The 22,773-nt window shown below is 40.8% G+C and overlaps 1 protein-coding gene across 3 annotated transcripts in view; it reads left to right on the forward strand.

Annotated features, from left to right (window-relative positions):
- The window catches only part of LOC114664886 (caskin-2-like), a 309,053-nt gene that overhangs the window by 98,061 nt on the left and 188,219 nt on the right, over positions 1-22,773 (forward strand). For all 3 annotated transcript variants that reach the window (XM_028819182.2, XM_051936226.1, XM_051936225.1), the window contains exon 6: positions 6,351-6,446. In XM_028819182.2, the coding sequence (XP_028675015.2) occupies positions 6,351-6,446 (96 nt within the window). The remainder of the gene's footprint in view (positions 1-6,350; positions 6,447-22,773) is intronic.

Below are 22,773 nucleotides of genomic sequence, written 5' to 3' on the forward strand. Positions count from 1 at the left end.
GCCGTAATATTGTCGGGGCCTTTTCACACAGCTGGCAACGTTAAGCATGAACTCCACAAGAAGCAAGTGGACTTGAGACTCCCAAAACATAGTCTCATAACGGTAAGCATAAAACGTGCAGAGAGTTCCTCAGGGGCAGGGGCTCAAATATAAAAAAAGGGGCATATATAATATATATAATATATATATATATATATATATATATATATATATATATATATATATATATATATATATATATATATATATATATATATATAATATAATATATATGCTTTGCATCACATAAATAAACTATATTGAAAAGTAGGCTATATTAAAATAGAAAACCATTTTTTAAATTGTAATTTTTTTCCTGTATTTTTTATCAAATAAATGCAGGCTTGATGCGCATAAGGGACTTATTTAGCCTAAAATAAATGTGCATGCAAATTTGACCAAATGGAATAATATACATTAATGGACTTATTTATTTATTCATTCATTTGTTTATTTAGGCCTATTTATTCATTCATTCGTTTATTTATGCCTATTTATTCATTTATTTGTTTATTTAGGCCTATTCATTCATTTAATCGTTTATTCATCATTCATTAATTAATTCATCCATCCGTCGGCAGGACTGCGCAACTTGCTGGGGCTCCAAACTGGCAATGGTGGAGCGCATCCTCGAGCAGGCTCAAGCGATCAGACACGTCCTGTCTGATGACAGAAGGAGCAGCCTGTCCCTGACCTGGCAGGACATGGACGTCTTGAAAGCTGTTCACGAAGCACTGAAATCAGTCGGTGACTTCACTGATATTTTGTCAGGAGAAAATTATGTGACCAGTTCCTGTATCCTCCCCATACTACAGCTCTGCAGGGACAATGTGTTGGCTGCGTCAGAAAATGACCTCCAGCTAACAAAGTCAATCAAAACTGGAATTCTAACAAAGCTGGAGGCCAAGTATGAATCCAATTCAGTGCGCAAAATATTGCGAAAATGCACTTTCCTCGACCCTCGTTATCATGGAGGATATGAGACGGATGACAACGCATTGGCTGAGACCAAGGCTGAATTACAGGCCGAGATCGTGAGCTTAGAGGCAGCAGGTCCAGTGGCCATCAGAGTGGAAGAGGAAGAGGCGCAACCTGCACCCTCACGAAAAAAGATGACTCTGGGAAGTATGCTGCAAAAATAATCTGATGCAATGGCAGGTCCCGTCGGCATCGGCACCGTAGAGGACCGAGTCGGAGCTGAAATAACAGCCTACTGTTTGGAGCCAGTTACTCAAGGAGACGAGGACCCACTTCTCTGGTGGAAAAATGCTGCCGGGCGTTTTCCCCAGATGTCGCGAGTGGCACGAAAGTACCTGTGCGTCTGTACCACAAGCACACCATCGGAGCGGGTTTTCAGCACCGCAGGTAAAGTTGTCGGTCCACAACGTGCCCTGTTAAAGCCGGACAAAGTAAACATGCTGGTTTTTCTAGCGAAAAATCTTGACTAGATTGATGCCACTTGCCATTCGTTCCTATTCGCACTGTGTTTATTTTTATTTATTTAATTGATTCAGGTATTTTTTTTTGGTTTACGTTAAAAACAATATTGGAAAGAAGACTGGAAAGAAGTTTTTGTTTAGGACTATTGCTTTGCAATACGTTTTATAATATGGATGATGTTTATGTTAATTCAACTCTGGTTGACTGTTGTGGGTCTATTTGCACTTTTTTATAAGCTGCTCTTCTTTGTTATTAAAAGTTGTTCAGGCGGTGTGATTTAATTTAATTGATTTGTGTGCGCGTCTCCACGCGAAAACTGTTCTGGATGTTTATGTTAATTTAATTCTGTTTGACTGTTGTATTTGCACTTTTTTATAAACTTCTATTTGTTGCTAATAAAAGTTGTTAATATTGTTCTGCATGTTATTTTGTTATTGTTTCAGTATTAGTGTTTGATATTCAGTTTCTGAACGGTTTAGGCACAAGCCAACAGTTTGGTGACGCTGTCTGAGCCTTACGTCACATTTTTTTTATTATTCACGGTAATACCGTATACCGAGGTAAAATAGGGAGGAGGTTTGACGGTATCTAAATTTGGATACCGCCCAACCTTAAATCCCACTAACATGCCTTCCAATGAGTAAGTAGAGCCTGGGGACTCAGAGGTGGGCTCCCCCATCTCTGGGACTGAGGTCACCGAGGTGGTCAAAAAACTCCTTGGTGGCAGGGCCCCGGGGGTGGATGAGATACGCCCGGAGTTCCTCAAAGCTCTGGATGTTGTAGGGCTGTCTTGGTTGACACGTCTCTGCAACATCGCATGGACATGGATTGGCAGACCGGGGTGGTGGTCTCCCTCTTTAAGAAGAGGGACCGGAGGGTGTGTTCCAACTACAGAGGGATCACACTCCTCAGCCTCCCTGGAAAAGTCTATTCGGGGGTTCTGGAGAGGAGGGTCCATCGGATTCAGGAGGAACAGTGTGGTTTTCGTCCTGGTCGTGGAACAGTGGACCAGCTCTCTCTGGATCGGTTTGCAGCTGAGTGTGAAGCGGCTGGGATGGGAATCGGCACCTCCAAATCCAAGACCATGGTCCTCAGCCGGAAAAGGGTGGAGTGCCCTCTCAGGGTTGGGAGCGAGATTCTGCCTCAAGTGGAGGAGTTCAAGTATCTCGGGGTCTTGTTCACGAGTGAGGGAAGAATGGAGCGTGAGATCGACAGCGGATCGGTGCGGCGTCCGCAGTGATGCGGGCTCTGCATCGGTCTGTTGTGGTGAAAAAGGAGCTGAGCCGTAAGGCAAAGCTCTCAATTTACCAGTCGATCTATGTTCCTACCCTCACCTATGGTCATGAGCTATGGGTAGTGACCGAAAGAACGAGATCGCGAATACAAGTGGCTGAAATGAGTTTCCTCCGCAGGGTGTCTGGGCTCTCCCTTAAAGATAGGGTGAGAAGCTCAGTCATCCGGGAGGGGCTCAGAGTAGAGCCGCTGCTCCTCCGCATCGAGAGGAGTCAGATGAGGTGGCTCAGGCATCTGATCAGGATGCCCCCTGGACGCCTCCCTGGTGAGGTGTTCCGGGCACGTCCAACCAGGAGGAGGACCCGGGGAAGACCCAGGACACGCTGGAGGGACTATGTCTCCCGGCTGGCCTGGGAACGCCTCGGGATTCTCCCGGAAGAGTTAGAAGAAGTGGCCAGGGATAGGGAAGTCTGGGTATCTCTGCTCAAGCTGCTGCCCCCGCGACTCGACCTCGGATAAGCGGAAGAGGATGGATGGGTGGATGGTTAAGACTTGAACCCAGAACCTTATGAGCTGGAGTCAGCAGCTCTAACCGGTATACTACCCAAGAAGGCAGAACAGCAAGCAGCACTATCCTGGTTTCTTTTTCTTCGGTTATAGCCTTAGAAAAAGGTGCATTTTGTTCTGTTATACTTTTATCTTTTGTGAAAGTGTATAAAGATATTTGGAATTCAGGCTTCATACATTATACACTTCATGCCTACATTTTGTCAATTATGACTAAAACATGAGAAACATTTCTGTTTTAACGATGTGTTTACTGTGCATAGATCGTTGTAGACACGGAACACACATGAAATGCAAGTGTTCCAAATAACAATATAGTATTTATAAAAGGTGTGATTTTGCATGACTTCTCACTCTATATAGCTCTAAGCAACTGACAAATAGGTAAGCAGACTTGAGCTGAGAAAACTGTGTGCCGGTGGGGGGGATGTGATAGCAGACTGCTTTATGTTTGCTGCTTATCAACACATTTAAAGGACAAAAGACACTGATGGAGAAGTGCGAAGCGTTTTAAGGTGGGACGGATCTACGAGTTTTTTCGTAGGTTCTGGTAATTCTTGTGTTAAATGCAGTGCCTAGAGGGCTGCAGTGGCTGCAGGTTTTTGTTTTAGTCATTTTCTTAATTAGTATCTACTTTCTGCTGGAACTTTAACGAACATCTTGTGCTTTAATTATAACTGACTTACTTAACTGCTTCCTTAACAACAGCCCAACAATGGAGATGCAAAGTAACCAGCAGGTGACCAGCTAAGTTTCAAAGAATCTTGGAGGGCCACTATTGTCATCCCCAAACAATCTCCTTTTAGCTGTTGATGAAGCCCATTATTTAATTACTTAGCTTTTTAGTTTTTTCTTTCTGTCACACCAATTGTTTCCAAAACTCTTTTCCTGAGATCACCTCCAAATGTTTTACACACCACAGCATATCAGTATTTCTTAGACCCTCCATTTTTCCTTTTCAAATATTTTATTGAGCCAGATATTGTATGAAAAATGCAACTGCAAATGAGATCTATTTTTAGCCTTGCCATCTGATGGCTTTCTTTGCATAAATTTGGCAGCTGGTGAAAGAAAATAATTAAAGTGCAAGGCAATTAATTAACATCAAGGCAACATATGTTTAATTAGCATTAGTAATTGATTAATAATGGAGAAAGTGGTTTGAATGAAAACCTGTAGTGTATGTACCCTGCAGGAACTGAGCTAGATGCCATTAGCCTACAGAAATAACCTTATCAAAATAATAGTGACATCATGAACCACGGCAGGATATTGAAAACACAAAGAGAATAGACATTCCCAGTAACAGTGAATCTTAAATATTGGCTCATCCATGTTGAAGTGTCTCAATACCAACTCTAACAAGAGTCATCTATAATAATTTTTTTTAATTATTGACAAATTTTCACCAATTACATGTTTCTTCTAAAGCTCTTACTTTTTTAATGTACATCATTAATTATATTTCAGCTTAATTGATCAAGTCATCTAAGTCCCATTTGGACATAATTCAAATGTCATGGTATCTTTCAAATTACAGTTCTTTAAAAATGTCAAAAGAATTTGGCCACAGCAGTGAGTCCTGAAGGACAGCAAGTCTAAGGGTAGGCTGTTCTTCATGTACTGGTTAAGTATGAAAGTATATCAGCTAAAGGTAGTGCCCAACAGCATTAATAAAATTCTAAAGCCTTTATAGTACAATACAAACATTAACAGCACTAAAGGTTTAAATCTGAAAGCAAAATGAAAGGGGTATTTTGTGCATTGGTGGGGAGTACTATTCTATTATGACAGTAGTTAAGTCTGTTTAATAGTATGTCAAAAAATTGAAAGTACACCTTATGAGAAAGATTTGGGAGTCATTGTGGACTCATCATCACTATCAACTTTGAGATGATGTTTAGAAGCCATTAGGAAGGTTTTCAGAATGTGGGAAACCAAGTAAAGGTCAAATGAACAACACAATTTGCACTGAAATATAAGATTTGGTTTAGGAAAAATACTGAGATGGTCAAGTAAATAAAGAATGTACCAGAAGAAAGATTGATGTAATATACAAAATGTGCTGAAGGATGACTAAGAGATGAGTAAAAATCCGCAGATGTCCTATAAACTAGAATGGACAGTTGTTATATGTACAGAAATTTCAAGGGTGGTGTCTCATCTCAAAAGGTATAAGAAGAACCAGAATATAACTTAATATACTTTTATTTTATATAAATCATTTGGGTGTAAACCAACGAACCAACCAGAGTAAAATATATGCATTGACACAGTATGTAAATTCAGTAGTTTACAAAATGAACCTCTATCCTTTGTTTCTCTGACCATTCTGATCATTCTGACCATGCTGTAACAGACTGCTTTTAAAGAATGCTCCCTCTAAGGCATTTTGCCAAGGAGTAATTAAAAGATGCAATGAACCGCTTTTCTCCTGTTTGATTACTGAATTGTCCTGTTAGAGGATGTTATTTTATTTAATAAGATGTTAAATTTTGACCACACATGATGTACAGAATACATGTCCAAGGAGGTTATGCACAAGCCTTATAACACACTGGTTAGGTGTCATCTGGAGTACGGTCTACAGTTTTAGATTGCAGGCTACAAAAAGACATAGAAGCACTCAAAGAAATCCAGTGAAGAGCAGCTAGGCTGACTTTAGGACTTCAGGGAATGGGTTATGAGTAAAGATTTCAAAGAGCTGAGCCTTTTTCAGTTTAAACTAGGTAATTAAGATGTGACATGATCAAAGTGCTTAAAATTTTGAAGGGAGTTAGTACAGTGAATTGAGACTGTTTTTTGAAATGAGTTCAGCAAGAACATGAGGACATGTGTTAAGGACGAATTTCACGTAAACATTTGGAAGTTTTCCTTCACACGGAGAACCATAGACACATGAAGTAAGTTGCCAAGTAGTGAGATAGATAGTAGGAATTTAGGGACATTCAAAACTAGACTAGACCTGATGTTATTTTGGAAGAATTAAGTGGATAGGACTGGCAAGCTTTGTTGAGCCAGTTCTTGTCTACATTTTTGTAATGATTTAATTTGTTCTCTTATTTTTGCAGTCTGAGATGCTTTTGCAGCATCAGTCCAACCCATGTATCTTGAATAAAGTACAAAAGACACCTTTGGATCTGGCGTGTGAGTTTGGAAGATTAAAGGTAATTTTTTTGAGTTTAATCCTTGGCATCACCTAAGCTTTAAAACACGATGTCCTATAGACACAATGAATCCAAATTTAAGTATTTCTCCAAATCGGTGGTTTAACTAAGAAATGAGGTCAAACAAAAAGTAACAATTGCTTAGTAATAAGGCCTTACTCAATCCATATTCTTAACACTAGAATCCCTGAAGCCTTAAAATATTCGTTGGTCTCGTCCGTTGTGGGAGATGGACATCCAAAGCTGAGCTCCATTAGCAGCGGTATTATTATTTCTTATTTTCCTGAGGTATCCTGTATTTATCCAACCCGAGGGTTCTATTACTGTATATGCAAGCATATATAAACATGGTCGGCAAGAAAGGGGGTCTGAAAGAAGCGGAAAAGAAACCTAAAGTTACATCCAAGCCTAGACAGGCAAGTTCAAGTTCAAGGTACGGCCTATCAGAGACTGACCTGGAGCAGACAGGCAAAAGCCCAGACTCCTCTGGACCACGGTCCGCTGCATCGTCTCCAGTTGAGAACGAAAATGGGAGTGAATGTGCAAGTGATGTAGGTCATGATAGCTTGCCGATTGGAGAAGATCACTTGAAACTGGAAAAGGCCTTGCAGTCCGCGCTTTCACTTACTCCTCGCAAGTCGGGAACTTCGGCTGTAATAGAGTTTGCCGCTTCACCTATGGTGAACGAGAGCAGAAATGATTTGTCAGAAATGAAGGTGATGATTGCTGAGCTCAAGCAAGAGATAAAGAATGATATAAAGAAAGAAAGAAATAGTATGCTCAGGACAAACAAGAGGATAAGTGAGGAGACAAGCGAGAAGCTGCGGTGGAATAATAAAGACTTGGAGAAATGCGTATATAATCGCTTTGAGACGGCCTTTAAATGTATGCTGGAAAAAATTGAGCACATTCAGGAAAATGCATCTAAACTGAGCACATTTGCCAATCAGCTGGAGGATGTTAAGCAGACATTCACGACTTGAAACGGTGGAAAATCTAGCATCCACCGCTGATGGAAAACCAACAGCTGCAAATTCCGAATGCAAAAAACTTGGAGACAGACTTTCTGGTCTGGAAGATGGATGCAGAAGAAATATTAGAATTGAAGATCTACGTGAGAATCGCGAAAATCCAAACCCAGTGAAATTCGTAGCTGAACTATTCTCCAAAATAATTCGAGAGGACTTTAAATCAGACACCGAGATAGCTGCAGCTTCTCGCATATGGGGCTCGAACAACTCTAAGCATAGGACTTTTATTGTGCCCTTCGAGAAGTTACAATCTAAGTTAAATGTAATGTCACTTCTCAGACAGAAATAAGAGATTATGTTTGAAAATAACCTAATTCGTATTTTTCCTGACTTCTCACCCTCAACAGCTGCTAAGCATGCCTCTTTTTATAATATTAAACAGCGTTTACGAAAAGCCAGATACAGCCTCTTGTATCCTGCCAAACTGAAAGTGGAGATTCAAAGCAAACATTACATATTTACCAGTAGAGAGGAAGCGGATAAAGAGTTAAAAAAAGAAACTTTCCTGAAATAAGACCGTGTGTTGCACCCTGTCATGGCATTGTAAAGAAGATATCACCGGCTGTCTGATCTGCTTGCAGTGACACTGATACTGTAATTATACATCCTTTTCCCTTCTCGGTCACTGTTTTTATATTAATTACAATTATACACGTTTATGTACAGTTAGGTCCATAAATATTTGGACAGAGACAACTTTCTCATTTTGGTTCTGTACATTACCACAATGAATTTTAAATGAAACAACTCAGATGTAGTTGAAGTGTAGACTTTCAGCTTTAATTCAGTGGGGTGAACAAAACGATTGCATAAAAATGTGAGGCAACTAAAGCATTTTTTTTTTTAACACAATCCCTTCATTTCAGGGGCTCAAAAGTAATTGGACAAATTAAATAACTGGAAATAAAATTTTCATTTCTAATACTTGGTTGAAAACCCTTTGTTGGCGATGACAGTCTGAAGTCTTGAACTCATGGACATCACCAGATGCTGGGTTTCCTCCTTTTTAATGCTCCGACAGGCCTTTACTGCAGCGGCTTTCAGTTGCTGTTTGTTTGTGGGCCTTTCTGTCTGAAGTTTAGTCTTCAACAAGTGGAATGCATGCTCATTTGGGTTAAGATCAGGTGACTGACTTGGCCATTCAAGAATTTTCCACTTCTTTGCTTTAATAAACTCCTGGGTTGCTTTGGCTGTATGTTTTGGGTCATTGTCCATCTGTATCATGAAACACTGCCCAATCAATGTGTCTCTAAACACCTCAGAATTAATTCGGCTGCTTCTGTCCTGTGTCACATCATCAATAAACACTAGTGTCCCAGCGCCACTGGCAGCCATGCACGCCCAAGCCATCACACTGCCTCCACCGTGTTTTACAGATGATGTGGTATGCTTTGGATAATGAGCTGTTCCACACCTTCTCCATACTTTTTTCTTGCCATCATTCTGGTAGAGGTTGATCTTGGTTTCATCTGTCCAAAGAATGTTTTTCCAGAACTGTGCTGGCTTTTTTAGATGTTCTTTAGCAAAGTCCAATCTAGCCTTTCTATTCTTGAGCTTATGAGTGACTTGCACCTTGCAGGAAAACCCTCTGTATTTCATGCAGTCTTCTCTTTATGGTAGACTTGGATATTGATACGCCTACCCCCTGGAGAGTGTTGTTCACTTGGTTGGCTGTTGTGAAGGGGTTTCTCTTCACCATTGAAATGATTCTGTGATCATCCACCACTGTTGTCTTCCGTGGACGTCCAGGTCTTTTTGCGTTGCTGAGTTCACTAGTGCTTGCTTTCTTTCTCAGGATGTACCAAACTGTAGATTTTGCCACTCGTAATATTGTAGCAATTTCTCGGATGGGTTTTTCTGTTTGCCACTCGTAATATTGTAGCAATTTCTCGGATGGGTTTTTTCTGTTTTCACAGCTTAAGGATGGCTTCTTTCATCTGCATGAAGAGCTCCTTTGACTGCATGTTGTCTGTTCACAGCAAAATCTTCCACATGCAAGCACTATACCTCAAATCAACTCCAGGCCTTTTGTCTGCTTAATTGATAATGACATAACGACGGACTTGCCCACACCTGTCCATGAAATAGCCTTTGAGTCAATTGTCCAATTACTTTTGAGCCCCTGAAATGAAGGGATTGTGTTAAAAAATGCTTTAGTTGCCTCACATTTTTATGCAATCGTTTTGTTCACCCCACTGAATTAAAGCTGAAAGTCTGCACTTCAACTGCATCTGAGTTGTTTCATTTAAAATTCATTGTGCTAATGTACAGAACCAAAATTAGAAAAAAGTTGTCTCTGTCCAAATATTTATGGACCTACTGTATGTGTGAAAGAAATTAAATTAGTAACCATTTTCTTTCTTTTTTACTATTCTAAAGGAGACTGTTTAACACCATTCCCTAGGTTTACTATCTTAACGTCAAGAATGTTGAAGATTTTCTCTTTTTTTTTTTTGTTTTTTTGTTATGCTTATAGTACTTAGACTGTATTGGCAATAGATATCTCTATTTTAATTCACATACACCGCTGCTGAGGGCTTGTTTTGTTTTGGATGTGCTCTGTCTCTAGGTGTGTCAGAGGACTGGGACTTTGTGAAGTGTGGTTCAGCCTGCCTCACGTGGGGTGGGGGTATACCAGGGAGGGGGAGAAAAACAGCAAGCTATCTCTAATCTATTCTTTTAATCCTTATACTTATAATTACCAATGTAACAACAGACTGCATGGCAATAACCCCAGGGAAAATTGGAAATTAAGGTCAAAGCTGTCTGACTTTTGGTTAAGACTACAAAATGACATCAAAAATTCAGAATCAATGTCTCCAAGATGTAGCGCTGCTGCCTTGCAGGTAGGAGACCCGGGTTCGCTTCCCGGGTCCTCCATGCATGGAGTTTGCATGTTCTCCCCGTGTCTTCGTGGGTTTCCTCCGGGTGCTCCGGTTTCCTCCCACAGTCCAAAGACATGCAGGGTTGGGTGCATTGGCGATCCTAAATGGTCCCTAGTGTGTGTGTACACCCTGTGGTGGGCTGGCGCCCTGCCCGGGGTTTGTTTCGTGCCTTGTGCCCTGTGTTGGTTGGGATTGGCTCCAGCAGACCCCCGTGACCCTGTTGCTAGGATACAGCGAGTTGGATAATGGATGGATGGATGGATGTCTCCAAGACAGGACAGTTAATTTTGTGAGCTGGAATGTTAAAGGCCTGAATCATCAATTAAAAAGAAAGTATTCTCTCACCTAAAAGGTCTAATCACTAAAATAGTATTTTTACAAGAGACCCTCTTATTAAGCAAGGATCAGTTCCGACTGCAAAAAGACTGGACTGGCCAAATCTTTCATTCCAGCTTTACAAAAAAAAACTAGAGGTGTGGGAATTCTCATGCTACAAATGAGACTGTTCTATGTATCAGATATTGTATTTGATCCTGAAGGGAGATACAGTGGAACCTCGGTTCACGACCATAATTCGTTCTAAAACTGGTCGTAAACTGATTTGGTCGTGAACCGAAGCAATTTCCCCCATAGGATTGTATGCAAATACAATTAATCCGTTCCAGACCGTACGAACTGTATGTAAATATATATTTTTAATTTTTAAGCACAAACATAGTTAGTTATACCATAGAATGCACAGCGTAATAGTAAACTAAATGTAAAAACATTGAATAACACTGAGAAAACCTTGAACAACAGATAAAACTAAAACTGCAATAGTTCGCGCTATAGTGCTAGGAACCGCTCACTAAAAACACTTTTTTTAATGAGTTTTAAGCACAGGGGAAAAAATGAACATTTAAAAAATTCGTAATTTAATAAACCACCAAGAAAAGTAACATTGCAGCAATGCAGGCTACGAACCGATCACTGTAAACAGAACTGAAAACAAAAACAAGCCTCTATCTTATGCGTCCCCCCCCCCCCCCCTCTCTCTCTTTTGTGAGCCTGGAGTGCCTGTGTGTGTGTGTGTGTGTCTCTCTAGCGTGCTCCTGTGTGTGTGCGCGTCTGTCTCTCTCGCGCTGCCTGTGTGTGTCCTGCCTGTGTTTGTGTGCGTGTGCGTGTGTGTGTGTCGCGCGCTCTCGCTGTCTCTCTTGCTCGCTGCACAGGAAATGCACAGGGAGAGACTGAACATGTACAAACCGAAAGGGAACCTGGCTTGTTCGTATACCGAGTGTGTGGCCATGAACCAAGGCAAAAGTTTGGCGAACTTTTTTGTTGTAAACAGATTTGTACGTGTACCGAGACGTTCGTGAACCGAGGTTCCACTGTACATCATTGTTATGGGTAATTTATTTAACTATAAAGTGATTTTGATAAATGTTTATGCACCCAATGTGGACGATAGGGAATTCATCCAAAATGTATTTGCATCCATTCCCAATGTGAAATTATAATGGCTGGGGATTTTAATTGTGTTTTAAATCCAGACCTAGATAGGTCTCCTGCTACAGGGGCAATAACATCTAACAGTGCAAAGACAATTACACAGTTTGTAACTGACCACAACTTATCAGACCTCTGGAGATTTCTAAACCCAAATTCAAGAACATATTCCTTCTACTCACCAGTGCATCATTGCAACTCAAGAATTGATTATTTTTTTGTAGATAACCATTTCTTGCCTACGATTAAATCCTGCAAGTACGACACTATTGTTATTTCCGACCATGCCCCTCTGATCCTGGAGATAAAATCATTATGCCCCACATACTCCTCTCACAGATGGCGTCTTAACCCACTTTTATTAGCAGACGAGAACTTTACAGAATTTATATTAAAACAAATCAGTTTTTTTCTAGAGACAAATATATCCTCGGACGTCTCTGCAGGAATACTCTGGGGAAACCCTGAAGGCCTTCTTAAGAGGACAGATTATCTCATATCTTTCCCACAGAAAAAACTTGGAAACCAAGCAGGTATCAAAGCTAACCAACAAAATTACTAGAATAGATCAAGAACATGCCAGGTGTCCAAGTGAGGCTCTTCATAGGAAAAGATAGGCTCTGCATTCAGAGCTCAACCTCTTAACAACTAAAGAAACTGAGCAACTCATTTTTAAATCAAGACATCATTACTATGAAAATGGAGAGAAAGCTAATAAGCTTTTAGCTCAATAAATCCACAAGCAAGAAGTTCACAATGCAACCCCAGCAATTAACAACACAAACGGAGACATAATCATTGACCATAAAATATAATGCATTCATTTAGAGTCTACTATAAATCCTTATATTGTACTGAGTTTAAAGAAAACAAGACACAATCTAATGCATTTCTAGATGCATTAGAGGTACCATAAATAGATACTCTTAGTGCAGAGGAATTGGATAAACCTCTGGCGCTACCAGAATTACTAGATGCTATAAAGTCACTTCAGAGTAGGAAAGCAGCAGGCCCTGATGTCTACCCTGCCGAATTTTATAAGAAGTTCTCCACTCAGCTAGCTCCCCTCCTATTGGCAACATTCAGAGAAGCTAGAGACAATAAAATTCTACCTCAAACTTTTCGTCAAGCATTAATCACCATCTTTCCTAAAGAAAATAAGGATGTATTACAATGTGCATCATACAGACCAATTTCACTTCTAAATAATGATGTTAAGATACTCTCCAAAGTCGTAGCTAGAAGGATGGAGAAAGTGCTGCCTTTAGTAATATCACAAGATCAAACTGGATTTATTAAAGGCCGACATTTAGCGTCCAATCTTCGATGCATGTTTAATGTAATATACTCACCCGCAAAGTCAAACATCCCAGAGATTTTATTATCCTTGGATGTAGAAAAAGCATTTGATATGATTGAATGGAACTACCTTTTCACTACATTGGAGAAATTTGGGTTTTGCCCAAACATTTGTGCATGGATCAAACTACTGTATACCAATCCAGAAGCTTCAGTTTGTATTAACATTAATTTATCAACAAAATTTCACTGTCTGTATGGAAATAATCAAGCAAGACTTTGCATAGATGGTCAACCCTTCATCTCACCTTAGCTGGAAGAATTAACACTGTTAAGATGAATATCCTTCCAAAGCTTCTCTTTTTTTATTTCAAAATATTCCAATATACATCAATAAATCGTTCTTTAAGAAATTAGATTCAACCATAACCATGTTTATTTGGAATTCAAAACATCCATGTATTCAAAGAGCGACCCTACAAAGGCAGAAGGTGGCATGGCTCTACCTAACTTTCAGTTTTACTACTGGGCAGCAAACATACAACATATTAAAACCTGGACATTGACACAAATAGATGAACATTTGCAGGCTTGGTCTGCAATAGAAGTAGAATCCTGCAGTTCATCTTTATATTCCAGATTTATTTTCCCACATTATAAAAAACAGTGCTTCATTGTTGTATTCATATCTCTCGGAATATTTGTTGTCAGTGTCTTTTCTTATTTTCATTTAAAAGTAAGAATGTTTTGTTGAGAATTTATACTGTTATTGGTTTTATTTTTATGTTAAAGAATTTTTATTTTATTGCTTTTTTTCTTTAAAGAATAGTTTTTTGTTTTGAAGACTGAATTTTGGAACTTTAAAAATGTTATAATTACACAGTCATAATTTTCGTTAAAAATGTTAAGTAATATGATCAAATATTTAGTTCTTTATTCAGTTTTGAGTGTAAATTCTGTGATTTTTATCAGAAAGTATTAGTAATGTGAATTCCCAAAGTAGGGCGGCATGGTGGCGCAGTGGGTAGCGCTGCTGCCTCGCAGTTGGGAGACCTGAGGACCTGGGTTCGCTTCCCGGGTCCTCCCTGTGTGGAGTTTGCATGTTCTCCCCGTGTCTGCGTGGGTTTCCTCCGGGCGCTCCGGTTTCCTCCCACAGTCCAAAGACATGCAGGTTAGGTGGATTGGCGATTCTAAATTGACCCTAGTGTGTGCTTGGTGTGTATTTGTGTGTGTCCTACGGAGGGTTGGCACCCTGCCCGGGATTGGTTCCTGCCTTGTGCCCTGTGTTGGCTGGGATTGGCTCCAGCAGACCCCCGTGAAATTAAATCAAATGTGAAAAATTGGCTGTGCAAAAATTTGGGTACCCTTGTAACTTTGCTGATTACTTGCACCATCAAATTGGTTGGATTAGCTTGTTAAGCCTTGAACTTCATAGACAATCATGAGAAAAGGGTATTTAGATAGATAGATAGATACTTTATTAATCCCAATGAGATTGTCAATTGAAACTTGTGCTTCCCTTTTACTCTCCTCTGAAGAGTAACAGCATGGGATCCTCAAAGCAACTCTCAAAAGATCTGAAAGCAAAGATTGTTCAGTATCATGGTTTAGGGGAAGACTATAAAAAGCTATCTCAGGGGTTTAAACGGTCAGTTTCAACTGTAAGGAATGCAATCAGGAAATGGAAGGCCACAGGCAAAGTTGCTGTTAAACCCAGGTCTGGCATGGCAAGAAAAATACAGGAGTGGCATATGCGCAGGATTGTAAGACAATCCAAAAATCACCTCCATAGACCTGCAAGAACATCTTGATGCAAATGGTATATCTGTACATTGTTCTACAATTCAGCGCAATTTGCACAAAGAATATCTGTATGGCAGGATGATGAGAAAGAAGCCCTTTCTGCACTCACGCCACAAACAGAGTCACTTGTTGTATGCAAATGCTCATTCAGACAATCCAGATTCATTTTGGAACAAAGTGCTTTGGGCTGATGAGACAAAAATTTTGTTATTTGGTCATAACAAAAAGTGCTTTGCATGGCCGAAGAACAACACCGCATTCCAAGAAAAACACCTGCTACCTACTGTCAAATTTGGTGGAGGTTCCATCATGCTGTAGGGCTCTGTGGCTAATTCAGGGACAGGGGCCCTTGTTAAAGTCGAGGGGCAGATGAATTCAACCCAATATCAACAAATTCTTCAGGATAATGTTCAAGCATCAGTCACAAAGTTGAAGTTACGCAGGGGTTGTATATTCCAACAAGACAATGACCCAAAGCACAGTTTGAAATCTACAAAGGCATTCATGCCGAGGGAGAAGTGCAATGTTCTAGAATGGCCGTCACAGTCCCCTGACTTGAATATCACTGAAAATCTATGGGATGATTTGAAGCAGGCTGTCCATGCTCGGCAGCCATCAAATTTATCTGAACTGGAGAGATTTTGTATGGAAGAATGGTCAAAAATACCTCCATCCAGAATCCAGACACTCATCAAGAGGCATCTAGAGGCTGTTATATTGGCAAAAGGAGGCTCAACTAAGTATTGATGTAATATCTCTGTTGGGGTGCCCAAATTTATGCACCTGTCTAATTTTGTTATGATGCATATTTCATATTTTCTGTTAATCCAATAAACTTAATGTCACTGCTGAAATACTACTGTTTCCATAAGGCATGTCATACATTAAAAGAAAGTTGCTACTTTGAAAGCTCAGCCAATGATAAACACAAATCCAGAAAATTAAGAGCTGTTGCCAAACTTTTTCATATGACTGTATGTAGTACCATAACAGTGTTTTGTACTAAATGAAGTTTCAGTAGTCATGGACAGCAGGTTGATTCCTCACTGCGTGTTCACTTTTATGGCATACACTGAATCTAAACCTGCAACTTAGGAACAAAGAAGACTTCTTTCTTTTAGTTTATAATGCATTAGCTTTCTTTTAGTTTATCATGCCTTAGTAAGGAAGCATTCCTTCTTGCCACACTCTTTTAAAGCAGTTCGATAAATCAACCTAGTGGTAGTGTGAAAGATGTGTTCGTTACACAACTGAGAACTGTGAACACCAAAAACTCAAGGGCGATATGAGCAGTAGACATTCAGCATAATGTTAGTCAGTACAATTAAACATTTCAAACTGTTCACTGAATTATTTAGCAAAATTGATCCCATCACCTGTATAAAGTACACATAATTTATAGATTTTTAAGGAATAATTTTTTTTTTCATTAAATGAACTTGTAAATAGAAACCAAAGTTTAAACATTTTAAACTACTGGCAAACGCATTTAAAAAAATGTATTATTAATGGAGAAGCTCATTTGAAAAACATAAATTTTAAAATGTTGTTTAAGACAAGGTAAATAAGCTTCATTGATTATTTTGTTAACTAATTCATTCATTATCTGGTACCGTAAGTCAATTAACAGAGATAAGTGACCTTACATACTATGCATTCAAAAATAATCATATTTTTGTACCACTCCCCATACAATTCTTTCTCACAGCTTTACTAAAGCTTAAACTAATCATTTCTACTAGCATTGATTTACCTCAGAAATCTTTTTTGAATGATAATAGTTGTTTTAGGTTTAAGCCCCAGGTGCTATCTGTGTGGAGTTTGCATGTTCTACCCATGTCTTTGTCAGTTTTCTCTCGGTGCTTTCGTTTACTCCTACAGTCCAAAGGCATGCAGGTTAGGTGGTTTTGGCACTGCTGAATTGGCCCTTATGTGAGTGATTATGTGGTGAGTATGTGTTTGTGTATGTTCATCCTATGATGGGATGGCATCCTATCCAGTGATTGTTCCTGTCTTGCACCCAATGGTTGCTGACATAGGCTCAAGCTGCCCCATGTCCCTTTTCTGAATAAATAGATTTAGAATATGGACAGATTTAGAATATCGATAAGTAGAATTGTTTTAATAATAAGTTTGTCTCACACTTTTCCCTCTTAGTAATATTAATATAAGAAAATATGCTTGAAATTAAACAAAAATGTTTACTTTTTAATTATATTGCAATTATTATTTGTCTCTTTATGACTGCATTGTTACTATGATGATGATTCTCTTGTGGGATCCCAGTGTGGAACCAATTTTCTACTTTGAGTCCCTACATTAAAAAGTTTAAAAATCCCTGGTTTAGAGGCTTAAAGTGCATGCATGATGCTATCAGCCTTTAAAGCATAACTGGAAGTAGCATCCATCTGACTCATGATTCATTCTACTTAGAGCTAAATCATCATTGGTGAAGGAGACATTTTTCTCTGATAATTCTCTCATTCATCATACAAATGCAGTAGCAATACTTTTATATTAGAATGTATTTATTATTGTTGTTGACAAATTGTACAAAATGTCATGGGTGATCAGCGTAGTCCGGCCAAATTTGGGATCGGCCACTCTCTGGACGGAAGCTATGACATCCCCTAATTCCTTCCTCTTCCTGGGAGACTGGGTATCCCCATAATTTAACTGTTCAACTTTCATTTGAAGAGACACCATGGGAATGGCCATGGTGCCATTAGAGTCGAATTCTTGCCATGACTTCAGCAGGTTCACTTGGTATACCTCCTCCTTAGGACACCAGTTTGTCTGATACACCAGGTAATTCACTAAACTGTTTAGCTCCCAGACTTCAAAAGGCTTTTGCCATTGGGCCAGTAGTTTGGAGTGGGATATAAGGACCAATACAATGACCCAATTTCCCCAGGTGGAACTTGAGAATGTTGGTGCTTCATTTGTATAGCCGAGCCTGAGAATGCTGCACAGCCTCGAGATGCTCTTTCATGAGGGGCTGCAACTTTAAGAAACAGTCATGAAAGCCCGCAAAGTATTTGATAATATTGCTGGAGGGGGGCATTGCTTCCTCCTCCCATCCCTGTCGAATTAGGTCAAGCAAACCACATGGCTGTCTCCTGTATAAAACCTTGAATGGGGAAAACATGTAGAGTCCTGTGGTACTTTCCAGAAGGCAAATAAATCTAGAGGAAAGAGCTGGCACCAGTCTTGTCTGTCCACACAACCTTCCACTGCATCTGTGCAAGTGTCTGATTGAACCACTCAACCAGTCCATCTGTTTATGGGTGGTAAACAGAGGTCTTGAGGTGGGTGATGCAGAGCAATCTGGCCACCTCCCTGAAGGTGGTTGACATAAGGGGTGTCCTCTGGTCTGTCAGGACTTCTTCGGGGATGCAGACTTGCAAGAGGACCCCTGCAAGTTCCCGGGCAATATTTTTTGAGTTTGCCACCCAAAAGGGGGTATGGCCTCTGCATACCGGGTGACATAGTCAACCAGGACAAGAATATATTCATGTCCCCATGCCAAGGGTTCGAGTGGACCAAGTCTATCCAATCCAGTGTCTGTTAGTGGCAGGGGGAAGAGAGACATGTGGTGTCACTTGGGGTATCTGAGTTGGGACTCTGGACAAGACCCGCAAATCCACTGCCAGTGTTTTTTCTAATCTGAGGTGAACCCCTAACAAATGGGAGTGTGCTAGATCACACCGCAAGAATAGGAATTGGGTTTGGGACTCACCCAGAGCCTCCGTAACCCGGTATAACAGGTCATTATTCAGCACGAAATGAGGTCCGGATGGTATAGAATTGCTGTTTGGGTGGCCGTCCACTGTGGTGATGACATTCTGAGCAAACTTAATAGAGTCGTCGTTCCATTGCTCCTGCTTGCAGACCTGTCAAGGGGTCTGTCTGATGTGGGTCCCTTTGATGGCAGCTGGCAGGAAGGTGGGGTCATGGATGACAGAGACTTTGCATCCACTCACCTCTAGGTTGGCTACATCATACTGGTTGGCCACGCCTTCACCTGCTTGCTTGCATGTTGGGGCATCACCATCAGATGGGGGGGTCTCCATCCATGATCGGATTCCTCTGTCCCACCCACCACGGTGGATAACTGTCGACTTTACTCTGCAGCCAGTCTCATCCCAAGATCAGCACAAATGGTGGAGTTGGCATAACCACCACTCACGGTCTCTGCAGCTGCCAAGGGTAGAAGACCTCCTCAAATGCCTCTTGCACCATTTCTCCCAGATGAAACCAGCGGGCCATTTTCACCCACAGATTGAAGGCCCAAGCTCTAGCTGGTCACTCCAGGTAAGCGCCATTCCCAGAACTTTTGCTGTTGGTACACCAGAGTCTGCCCATAATGGGCAGGGATCTCCCATTTAAGAGTAGCATAATCAGCTGATGCCTGCTCTTCCAAATCATAATATGCCCTTTGTGCCTCCCCAGTCAAAATGGGAGCAAACAGGTGCACCCATTTGCACCACAGCCACTATTGCTGGGTGGCTGTGTGTTCAGGTATTAAAAGGAAAGTTTCCACATTATCCTGAGGGCGTATCTGAATGAGCAACTGTGCAGCGCCCTGGCCTTGGCCAGGTAGATGGAGATCAGTAGCCTTGTGCCGGGCTTCTGTGTCCAGTAGCTCAGCCTACTGGACCTGTAACTAGTTGACTTGGTTGGGAAGGTGGTGGACTGGATTGGTGAGATTCTGCTGTTCTGCTATCCTACTGACTGTGCCAGATGTGGTGATCAAGGGAAGGAGAGTCGACAAATAAAGGGTGCTAACACAGCACTCCCCATTTAGCACGATCGCTTTAAAACAAAAATAATCAATGATGGTGTGAAATAACAACAAAAGTAGCTGTCACATAACAAAGTGGCCTCAATAGTCAGGCTTCTGCTGGTGACGCACGTTCTTTTAAAGGAGGTTCTCCCTGGATCGTCTCCTTGGTCAAAAATGCTTCCATTCAGGTAGCTGTCCTTTTAAAACCCTAGGACCTTAAGTTGTGGGGTCAGTTTCTCTTACTGGGTGTTTGACATGCCTGTTCGTGACAGCAACCCCTCTTGGTCCTGGGTGGTACTACATACCTGGGAAGAGCTTGGATGGTGAGCCTCAGACACACACATTTGACTATAATGTATAGCTGAATGATATCCTATGACACTGAATCCATGGTTCAGCAGTGCATCAGCATGCCTTCTACTCAAATTCACAAATGAGAAGAAATGAAGGTGGCAGCTCTTAAACTATAATACTCTGTACACTTATGTTTTGATCACAGGGCTGGGTGATAATCCACAACAGGGCACAAAGAATGTGCAAATCACATAAAAACAGGTTAGAATTTCAATCCTGACTTCAGGATCTGTTAAAAAGCTGCACCGACCATTACACGTACCACATTTCAATGGTCAATCAGTCAAAGGTTATTTTTTCTAGTTATATTTACAAACTGATATTCTATTAAATACAGTATTTGTTTAAAGTATGTGAAGCATTTATCATAAAATGTTGAAATAACTTCTTATTCCCTGATGCTGACAGGGTCGTAAAAGTTAATCTTCAATTCACTCACATGTTCATTTTCCCAGTCTTAAAAATGCCTTTTTGTAGGGAATTGTTATTGTTTCTTTAAAATAAAAGTTAAACTGTGTACTTGAAATACAATATACAGTGGTGTGAAAAACTATTTGCCCCCTTCCTGATTTCTTATTCTTTTGCATGTTTGTCACACAAAATGTTTCTGATCATCAAACACATTTAACCATTAGTCAAATATAACACAAGTAAACACAAAATGCAGTTTTTAAATGATGGTTTTTATTATTTAGGGAGAAAAAAAATCCAAACCTACATGGCCCTGTGTGAAAAAGTAATTGCCCCCTTGTTAAAAAATAACCTAACTGTGGTGTATCACACCTGAGTTCAATTTCCATAGCCACCCCCAGGCCTGATTACTGCCACACCTGTTTCAATCAAGAAATCACTTAAATAGGAGCTGCCTGACACAGAGAAGTAGACCAAAAGCACCTCAAAAGCTAGACATCATGCCAAGATCCAAAGAAATTCAGGAACAAATGAGAACAGAAGTAATTGAGATCTATCAGTCTGGTAAAGGTTATAAAGCCATTTCTAAAGCTTTGGGACTCCAGCGAACCACAGTGAGAGCCATTATCCACAAATGGCAAAAACATGGAACAGTGGTGAACCTTCCCAGGAGTGGCCGGCCGACCAAAATTACCCCAAGAGCGCAGAGACGACTCATCCGAGAGGTCACAAAAGACCCCAGGACAACGTCTAAAGAACTGCAGGCCTCACTTGCCTCAATTAAGGTCAGTGTTCACGACTCCACCATAAGAAAGAGACTGGGCAAAAACGGCCTGCATGGCAGATTTCCAAGACGCAAACCACTGTTAAGCAAAAAGAACATTAGGGCTCGTCTCAATTTTGCTAAGAAACATCTCAATGATTGCCAAGACTTTTGGGAAAATACCTTGTGGACTGATGAGACAAAAGTTGAACTTTTTGGAAGGCAAATGTTCCGTTACATCTGGCGTAAAAGGAACACAGCATATCAGAAAAAGAACATCATACCAACAGTAAAATATGGTGGTGGTAGTGTGATGGTCTGGGGTTGTTTTGCTGCTTCAGGACCTGGAAGGCTTGCTGTGATAGATGGAACCATGAATTCTACTGTCTACCAAAAAATCCTGAAGGAGAATGTCCGGCCATCTGTTCGTCAACTCAAGCTGAAGCGATCTTGGGTGCTGCAACAGGACAATGACCCAAAGCACACCAGCAAATCCACCTCTGAATGGCTGAAGAAAAACAAACTGAAGACTTTGGAGTGGCCTAGTCAAAGTCCTGACCTAAATCCAATTGAGATGCTATGGCATGACCTTAAAAAGGCGGTTCATGCTAGAAAACCCTCAAATAAAGCTGAATTACAACAATTTTGCAAAGATGAGTGGGCCAAAATTCCTCCAGAGCGCTGTAAAAGACTCATTGCAAGTTATCGCAAACGCTTGATTGCAGTTATTGCTGCTAAGGGTGGCCCAACCAGTTATTAGGTTCAGGGGGCAATTACTTTTTCATACAGGGCCATGTAGGTTTGGATTTTTTTTTCTCCCTAAATAATAAAAACCATCATTTACAAACTGCATTTTGTGTTTACTTGTGTTATATTTGACTAATGGTTAAATGTGTTTGATCAGAAACATTTTGTGTGACAAACATGCAAAAGAATAAGAAATCAGGAAGGGGGCAAATAGTTTTTCACACCACTGTATAATGTACTATATTTGTACAAGAACACTTTGCATCATACTTTATAGTAGCAGCTTTTTAGATCAGTATATGGCGGCGTGCTTAGACGCTGCGGCTGTGTGCTCACCAACTCAGATTTTGTTTTTTCCACCCTGCCTGGATAAATACACGTATAGCCGGCAGGATATTTCATCCTATCAGTTTACGGAGCGAGAGTTGCTCGACCTCCGAGTTTCTCCGCGTCCACAACATTCCGGACGATATCGCACGAACACCGGGCTCTCCGTGGATTACAATCCCAGCTTCGAGGAGCCGGCGGTGGCGCAAAGAACGTAAACAAAAGAGGGGGTGCCGAGGCGGCGTGCTGGTGAGGCTAAGGAAGCAGCCACACAAACCACCGCTTCCAAGCATTTTCTCCTCAAATGTGAGGTCTCTGGCAAACAAACTGGACGAGTGGCAGCTGCGGATTGCAACGGAAAAGATCATCAGGGACTGCTGCATCCTGCTGATCACGGAGACGTGGCTTAATCCACTCATACTGGACACGGCGA

Source organism: Erpetoichthys calabaricus, chromosome 14 (genome assembly GCF_900747795.2).
Source record: "Erpetoichthys calabaricus chromosome 14, fErpCal1.3, whole genome shotgun sequence".
Taxonomy (NCBI): Eukaryota; Metazoa; Chordata; class Cladistia; order Polypteriformes; family Polypteridae; genus Erpetoichthys; species Erpetoichthys calabaricus.